The following is a 9,123-nucleotide window of genomic DNA, read 5'->3' on the forward strand; positions in this document are numbered from 1 at the left end:
ATTTTCTCTCATCATTGTCCATCTCTTTGTTTTTCTCTTATGACCTCTTCAATGAATTTATCATTATTTTTTTTACAAACTTTTGTAATATTTTTTCTTTCTAAATATATTTATAAATTTTTCTATTATTTTTTGGAAATAATTGAAAAAAAAAATTTAGTAAAACGCAACTTATATTAAAAAATAATAAAAATTATTTTCTATTCTCATATACAAAAACACAACTTTAAAAATAAAAAGAATAAAAAACAATACCAATAAGACCAAAGGGTTTCCTTTTACAACAAGAGATCCGCATTCCAAAATTTCGGATGGACAAACAAGGGATCTTATGAGAGAGAGAGAGAGAGAGTTGAACCAGAAGGGTATGGAAGTATTGAAAAGAACCCCGCACAAACATGGGATCTTATTCAAGATACTGTGGAACTTCACCTTTGTAACTGTACCTTTCTTTCTTGCTTGCTTGCTAACTTGCATTCCCAGTCTTGGATTGAATCAAATGTCAGCTACACAAAACACTACGTCATCAATGCACGCTTTCAATTTCTGTAATGATCAATCTTGAATCCGTCTTTGTATTCCTACACAACGTAAAGAACTTGCATCTTAGAAAATTCAAAAGTTGAATATACAACTTAAAAGTATCACTACCATAGCAACTTTAAAGTATCGCTATCATAGCAACTCTTCAAAAAAAATTTAACACTAAAATGTTCAGCAAAAAAACTTAATACTCAGATCTGTCTATTGCCATAAATTAAAAATAATTGTATCGCCTATAAGAACTCTTACGGTAAACTTTTTCTTGCAAGGAATTGAAGGTTCTTCGGGCTTTTCACGTCTCCTGCTACTTCATAAGACGAAGTACAGCTTTCAAAATCCTGCTGAATCCTTCGATTAAGCACAATGCACACCCATTTCCTCAGGTTTTACATATGCCTACAGGAATAATCCGCTAAGATGTCCATCTCTCAAATAAAACTTCCAGACACCATTAGTAATCATCAAACCAAGCATCAATAAGCTATGCCAAAAGAGCCTAGTTTCAGTCGGGCGTCTCTTCATGTTGTTGCCAATCGATATCCTGCTCAGTTGGAATTTCACAGGATGCGTATCATTAGAAACTTCTCGAAGATAGATATTATAAATAGAAGAAAAATGTGTCTTTATATGAATAGCCACACTAATTGGTTTATAAACAAAAAGATTTCCCAATGAAGTAGAGTATAATAAAGCACAGATTGAGGGAAAAAGAAATGCTACAAATGTTAACTTGCATAAATAATTGCTATTTTTACATCATCACAAAATAAATTTAAATTGAAGAATCAGGGAAATTATCAAAAGAAGTATAGTTTCGTATCCTTTCACACACCACAAGTGCAAACAACCAGATACTGAGAGAGGACAGCTGAGAAAATAATTTACTCCTAGCCAACTGCTGGGATACTATATGAAGTCTAAATTGGAAAATGATTTTTTCACAAATAAATTCAAGGGGGAATTAACGGGCTATAATTGCCATGTTTACATCTGCTGTATAAAACAATATTGTTATTTAATTTATTTTATATCTTCTGTAAATTTCCAGAACTCCTGTAAACCAAATTAGCAGGTTTGAGTTTTAAAATGACGCTCCTTATTAAACACAAAAAGAAATGGAAACATCCGGAAGTTCTGACGGAAAGAAGCCAGACCATGTGTAAGCAAACCATACTGAACAAACATCACACATACTGGGCCTTAATCAAATATTTAAATTCACGATAATGCATACAGTAATGAAAAACAAAAGGCAATTTCTCAGATAATTCCAAGATATAGAAAGAAAAGGATGCAGAAAGCTTCTAGTGTGTGCTTGCCTAAAAGCAAAATGATGAGCAAAAAAAACCATCACATAAACATGCAAGAGAGGTATCATTTCTGCAAGCGTTCGCTTTAGTTTATTATACGAATAAAAGCTTATTTTCATTTAGGAAATATTTAATTTTTCAAGAATACAATTATTTAAGTCAAGAAAATTTAAAAACCATAATGGTAAACTTATAAGAAACAATGGATTGAGTAGTCTAGAAATTAAAGAAAATACAACATTATTATGTAAATAAATTAATGCTCGGTAAATTGCAAAATAAGAAAAGGAAATAGAAAATGACAAACCATTTTTTGTATGCTGTCTGATAACTGAAGTGCTTCATCCCACATTTTGAGTTTAGTGAGTCCTTTAATAAGGTGAACAAGAGTACCTAGATGTGGAACTCCACCACGTCTTAACATATCAGCAAACAATTCAAATGCCTTGCCAACCTTACTTGCATTTGAAAGGCTCTCAATCAAAGAAATATACATATTCTTGCTTAAAGGTGTTAATGGTGTTGATGATGAAATCTCTTCAAACAACTCCAAAGCCACTTCGACTTTTCCCGCCTTCACAAAATTATCAATCAGAATACTATATACTGAAAAAATTGGCACTGAATCAGTATCACCCATCTCATTTAAAATCCCAAGAGAGACTAGGAACTCTCTGCTATAACCTTCAATAACCTTTTGGTAGCTTGCCATATGCTTTGGCCAATATGTTTGTTTCATCTCCTCCAAAAGTTCATGTGCCTCGTGCAAGCGGCCCACAGCACAGCAGTGATTAATTAAAACATTGTATGTGATAAAATTTGGAGCACAACCCTTCAAGCTCATCTCTTGCAAGAGTTCAAGGCATCTGTCAATTTTACCGGCTTTCCCAAAACCATCCATCATTGCAGTATAAGTCACAACATTTGGGTGACACTTTTTTTCCTCCATCATTAACATGAGCTTATAGGCCTCATCTAGCTTTCCCACTTTACACAGGCCATCAATCATCTCTGTATAGATAACAACATTGGGGGTGCATGAGTTTTCTAGCATTTTAGACAATACTTTCAAGACAAGATCCAATCTTTTATCCTTAAACAGCCTATCAATCAAAGAGCCATAAGTGTATATGGTTGGACTATAACCATGCTCTGACATCTTTGAAAATACATTCTGCGCTTCATCAAGCTTTCCAGCCTTGCAAAATCCATCTATGAGAGCATCATACACAATATGGTTAGGTTCACAACCTCCTGCAGACATAGCACCCAATAAATCACGAGCCTCTTTGACCTTATGAGCTTTACACAAACCATCCACCAAAGCTCCGTATGTAAAAACATTTGGTTTTTCTGAACTGCAATCACCATTTCTGAAATATAAATCCAAGTCAGGGCTGTCAACATTACCTATCATTCTTTCATAAATTAGACAAGCTTTTTCAGTTTCACCAGCTTTACAATGTCCATCTATCAAAGCTGTATATGTAACAACATTTGGGGCACAACCTTCTTTTGACATCATTTGAAATAGTTCATTTGCATTGGACACCTTCCTAGCTTTAAGGTATGCATGTATAAGAGCAGTAAAAGTAACCACATTCGGGGAACAACCATTTAGTATCATCTCATCAAACAAATTGTAAGCCTGTTGAACAAGGCCAGCTTTACAAAAACTATCAATCATAATAGTATATGTATAGACATCAGGAACAACACCATTCCTTTTCATTTCTTCGAACAATGAAAAAGCTTTTTCTATCCTGGTGGAGTTGCACAGAAAACCAATCACCTTAGAGTATGTACTAGTATCAGGAACAAAGCCCTTGCCTATCATATCACTGATAACATTATAGGCTTTCTCAAATTTTCTGGCACCACAAAGATAGCTAACAAAGTTACTAGTGTTGACCTTATTTAACACAATCCCCGCATCAAGCATCTCACTATAAGCGTTTTCAGCCAAATCCAACAAATCTGAGCTCGGTAATTCTTCTTTGCTACATATACCACCAATCAAGATATTATAAACAACATATCCAGGCTGACAACCACATTTTACCATTTTCTTTACCAATTTATAGGCATAACTGTAATCTTCTGATCTGCAGTAAGCATGGATAAGAGAATTAAATATCTTAGGACTGGGATAACAACCTTCTGCAATCATCATATTAAGAATTCTCTTACATCTACCAAGCTGCCCTTTTCTTAAACAGCCACAAAGCAAAATCCTATATGTCACAACATTTGGAATGCAAGAGCTAGACCGCATTCTGTTCAAGAAGTCCATAGCTTCTTCAAAAAGGGAAGCTTCACACATTCCAGATATCATCTTCGTATAGAGAATTGTATCAGGCACAAACTCTTCCTTCTCAATCAAAGTGAGGGCTTCCCTCCATTTCCCAACCTTGCAAAGCGTATGGGCAAAACAACCTAACGTGAACCCATCCATCCTAAACCCCAAGTCCCACATCTCCCGGTAGACCAACTGTGCAGTGTCCAACCGATTAGCTGCTGTAAATACTTGAACCAATGCATTGTAAGTTGCTCTGGTTGGTTTGTACCCATAATTCTTTAGCCTCCCCAATTCTTCAAGAGCTACATTCCAACATCCATTTCGGCAATACTTCCTAATCAAAACATTGAGCAACTTCCCAAGAACCTCCCTGTCATCACTCTTAATTTCTTGAAGAAAACATTCTGGTATTCTACGCTTACCATCACACTTCAACACCTCCAACAATGCATTGTACACAGGAAAAGTGTGGCTATACCCAATTTGGCGACCAGCCCAGATGAAAAACTTCACACCCAATTCAGGATTTTGTACAAGATTCAAGATATCAACCACCAAACTTTCACTCAACTTGTCCCTATACTGCCTAAGAAATCTCTGAGTCTGGTCACCAAACCCATCATTATAATCTCTAATCGCTGTGTAAATTAAAAGTGCCTCACTCGAAAACTTCCCTGACGCAATCTTACCTTCCGAATTGCCAGAATCAACAACATTGGAATCCAATGAGTCACGCAAGAGAGCAAATTCTTGGGCTGAAAAAGACTCCACGCGGGAAGCCTCCAGCGCCAAAGGGTCTTGCGGGTCGACCAATCCTTGAAGATCATCCGGTAAAGAAGTGGAGAGGAATCTGGTGGCGAAGGGAGTATGGCGGTGAGTATTGGAAGTGGTTTGGGATGAGGTTTTCGAAGAAGGGAGCAGGATCAGTGGTAAGGGGTTTTTGAAAATTTTGGGGATTGACTGAAACTGAAAGAGTGTCTTAAACCCTCTTTTTTGCATCATAAGAAAGGTCTTAAGAGATTGTTCTTTAAAATCAGAGAAAGTAAAATGGGCTAAGTAATGCAATATACTCATACATCAATATGAATATGAATATGAATTTGGTTACCTTTGAGTAACCGATATCACCGTCGTCATCAGTGGTCGATAGCAGTGGGGGCGGCGGGAAGACAAGGTAACGCGGTTCACTCGTTCATTTCAAGTTTCAATACTTTTTTTTTTTTTTGACAAAAAGTTAAGACAAGGGTATGGTTGGTATGTTGGAAAATGGATTTTAAAAAGGATTTTTACCTGCGAAAATACTCATTGTTTTTATGTTGTTCCACTTATACACCCAATATTTATTTTTCGCGGTGAATATACCCAAACCCACATGAACTGTGTCTCCGTCACTACTTAACCCCTAATAGCGTTAAAAATGCTTACGTGGCCAATTGCGTGTACAAACCCACACACATATGCTTTAAAATATTAACTGCAAATCAAAAAAAAGTTTTCCAACGGCTTGAGCAGGGAATGCTTTCTTTATACCCACATTTCATGTAGAAAAGGCAAACCCACATTCAAAGTTTTTTCTGAAACTAATTTCTTGAGACTACGAAGATCACAGAGGACGACGACGAAGACCCCCCCTGCTTTTTACCATTTCGGATTGAGGAGGACGACGAAGACTGAGGACGAAGAACCCCTTGCTTTTTACCATTTCGGATTGAGGACGACGACGAAGCAGGAGGAGGAACTGGAACAAAATGCCCATGCTTCGGACTGAGGACGAAGAACCCCATGGATATGGTAAGCCCCTGACTGTGTTGTGCATGTACTTTTGTGGGATATTCTTTGTTTTGTTTGGGTAATGTGTTTTGTCGTATATCACATGAGTTTGTCCATTTTCCCACTAACTTTCTTTGTATTTTTTTATTATCTGATATGCTAGATCTGTGTGGGGGCCATTTTACTGTGGCAATGCACCATGGAGGAAATTTCTTCACTCCATTTGGCAACAAAAGGTATCATGGAGGTAAAGTTTCTTTTTTTGACTGGAATCACACTGATTACTTCAGTAGATATGAGTTGGATTGGATGGTGCAATGCTTAGGGTATAAATTGCGTGTGGGTTTTTTGTGGAAGCCTAAGGAGAAGCATTTGAATTTTGCTGAAATGGTAATTGGTGATAAACAAGTTATTGAAATGGTTGAAGATATGATGAGGAGAAAGTATAGACAAGTGGATATTTTTGTGGTCCAACCAGAAAGAACTTTGGAGTTGGAATGGAGTAAGGAGAAAGATGCAATTCCTTGTATCCCATAACTTTCTAAGAAGACGGTGTGCACTATAGAAGAGTTGCCTGATGATACAACTATCTCAGCAGATGTAGTGGTCAACCCATTATCAGATGATGAAGATCCTTGGTTTGATCACAATGAAATTAGATATGAGGATGGTCCTGAAGTTGTAGACATTGACTCTGTGAACTCTGAAGATGAGGACCCTTTTTTTGTTGTCAATATGCCAGAGGAATGGACACAATCTAGTTGTGTCATTGAAGACTTGCCTGATGATGCAAATGTATTTGTCGATGTGGTTGTTAATCCAAAACTCAATTGTGCTGCAGAAGAGGCCCAAGTTGGAGAAGAGGTCGAATATGAGTATGAGTATAAAGATTTTGGCCCAAGTCAACATGATGAAGCTGATGTTGGTGAGAATATTCAGAGTGAAGGTGATGTTGGTGAAAGGGGTCTAGAGAGTCAGCATGATGAAGCTGCTGTTAATGAGAATGGGCAAAATGAAGGTGAAGGTAATGAAGAGTCTGAATTTGTTATGGAGGAGGAGGAGTACATGCAGAATGAGGGTGAGGCTGAAGAGATGTTTGCTAATGCTAATCCTGCAACATGGTGGCATTCAGTTACAGACGGTTGTAGCCAAGCTGATCCAAATGATGATGAAGGTGCTTATGTTAGTGAGGAAGACCTACAAAGTTTGTCTAGTTCAGATGAGGATGGTAATGCCAGGAGGAGAAAAAGATCCAACAACCAATTCTATCATGCGACAACACATGGATAACTTCAGATTTAAATTAGGCATGCTTTTTGCTACCGTGGACCAATTTAGAACTACATTGAAGGAGCATTTTATTAAGATTAACAGGGAGTATGTTTGGCTGGCCAATGACCAAAGGAGGGTAAGGGCAAAATGCAAGAGTGCAGGCTGCAATTGGGTCATTTATGCAAGAGTCCAACTGTCAGACAAGCGCTCATTCAGGGTAAATACATTGGTGGATAGGCACACGTGTGGATTGGTTTTCAACAACAAACATGCAACCTCCAATTGGCTTGTAAAGCATTATCTTGAACAGTTCAGAATAAACCCAAACTTAACTTACACATGTTTCATGCAGCTAACAACACGTACTCAGTTTTCAAGAACAACAAGGTCAACTTTCTACAGAGCAAAGAATTGTGCAAAAGTGATGTTAGAAGGGACTATAAGGGAACAATATGCCATACTGGAAGATTATTGCAAGCAACTGTTAGAGACAAATCCTGGGAGCACATCAATATTGAAAACCAGAATGCAGGATGGAAAGAGGTTATTTGAAAGGGTGTATATATGTCTTAAAGCTTGTAAAGATGGATTCCTCAATGGTTGTAGGCCCCTTATCTGCTTGGATGGTTGTTTTTTAAAAGGATATTGCAAAGGAATGTTATTAGCTGCAATTGGCATTGATGCAGCAAATGCCATGTTTCCAGTGGCTTATGCTGTAGTGGAGAAGGAGTACACAGGCAGCTGGACATGGTTTTTAAATTTATTGAAGGAGGATTTGAAGATTGATGAACCAGAGAGAATAACAATGATTTCAGATAGGCAAAAGGGCTTAGAAAAGGCATTAAGTACTGTATTTCAAGGTTCGGAAGTGAGATTCTGTGTGAGACATATGCATGCCAATTTCAAGAAGCAATTCCCTGGACTCTTACTTAAGCAAATGATGTGGGCCGCTGCAAGGGCAACAACTAAAGTGGAATGGAAAAATAGGATGAATGAAATTAAGCAAGAGAATTTCAAGGCGTATGAATGGCTGATGAAAAAAAACCCAGAAGAATGGACCAAGTCTCATTTCAGGGAGCATGTGAAATGTGACATTCTTATTAATAACCTCTGTGAAAGTTTCGACAATGCCATTCTTGATGCCAGAGATAAATCTATTATCACTCTGCTAGAAAATATTAGGCATTGGATGATGAGTTTGTTCTGCAATAGAAGAATGAGTGTCTCTAAGTGGGTGCATCCTGTTTCCAAAAGAATTATGGACATCATTGAGAAAAGCAAGAATGTTGCTAAACATTGTTTCCCTATGCTTGCTGGAGGTGGTAAGTTCCAGGTAAATTTATTGCAAAGCATCAATGCTCAGTCATTTGTTGTGAACTTGGAAACGAAAACATGCACATGTAGGCTATTCCGATTGTCTGGCATACCGTGTGGGCATGCTTTAGCTGCTATCTAGTTTTCAAACCTAGATCCAGTGGGATTCATAGATGACTACTACAAGAGGCAAGCATATGAAGCAACTTATGCGACACCAATCGAACCAATGCCTAGCCCAGATAAGTGGCCTGACACTGGTCTGAATCCGATACATCCTCCAACAGAGACAATTTTACCTGGAAGGCCTAAAAAGTCTAGAAACAAAGAGGCAGATGAACCACCACCTACTACTGCAACAAAGGCTAGGAGAGTTGGCCAAGTTAATCACTGCAGCAATTGCAAGCAAACATGCCATTCATGAGTAACATGCAAGAATGCAACTATGGAGGTAATCTTGGTACACGGTATGCCAGACTTGTATTCATTTGCAGTTAAAATGAATGTGATTTGCTTAAGTATGATGAGTTATGTTTTTGGTTTAATTACAGCCTGCAAGGCAAAAAAAAAGAGGAAGACCACCATCTCAGAATCCTACTACTGAAACTATTAAAA

General features: G+C 37.6%; 2 protein-coding genes across 2 annotated transcripts; one reads left to right on the plus strand and one right to left on the minus strand.

The window, feature by feature from the left end:
• Positions 1-225: 225 nt before the first annotated feature.
• On the minus strand, positions 226-5,377 carry LOC133818769 (pentatricopeptide repeat-containing protein At1g06710, mitochondrial). The gene is made up of 3 exons (XM_062251807.1): positions 2,161-5,377; positions 793-1,084; positions 226-581 (listed from the first exon to the last, which is right to left on the minus strand). Exons 1-2 carry the CDS (start codon positions 5,224-5,226, stop codon positions 1,046-1,048), a joined length of 3,105 nt encoding a protein of 1,034 aa, XP_062107791.1. The 5' UTR covers positions 5,227-5,377; the 3' UTR covers positions 226-581; positions 793-1,045.
• Positions 5,378-7,231: 1,854 nt separating this feature from the next.
• On the plus strand, positions 7,232-8,650 carry LOC133814966 (uncharacterized). Its single transcript, XM_062247867.1, has one exon. It carries the CDS (start codon positions 7,232-7,234, stop codon positions 8,648-8,650), a length of 1,419 nt encoding a protein of 472 aa, XP_062103851.1.
• The last annotated feature ends 473 nt before the right edge of the window (positions 8,651-9,123 follow it).

This window comes from Humulus lupulus, chromosome 2 (assembly GCF_963169125.1).
Source record: "Humulus lupulus chromosome 2, drHumLupu1.1, whole genome shotgun sequence".
Taxonomy (NCBI): domain Eukaryota; kingdom Viridiplantae; phylum Streptophyta; class Magnoliopsida; order Rosales; family Cannabaceae; genus Humulus; species Humulus lupulus.

Coding starts and splice junctions, on each gene's coding strand:
- LOC133818769 (XM_062251807.1), bottom strand. CDS start 5,226: ATGAGTATATTGCATTACTTAGCCCATTTTACTTTCTCTGATTTTAAA. Junction 1,085..2,160: donor CAGACAGCATACAAAAAATG/GTTTGTCATTTT, acceptor CCAACTGAGCAG/GATATCGATTGGCAACAACA.
- LOC133814966 (XM_062247867.1), top strand. CDS start 7,232: ATGCTTTTTGCTACCGTGGACCAATTTAGAACTACATTGAAGGAGCAT.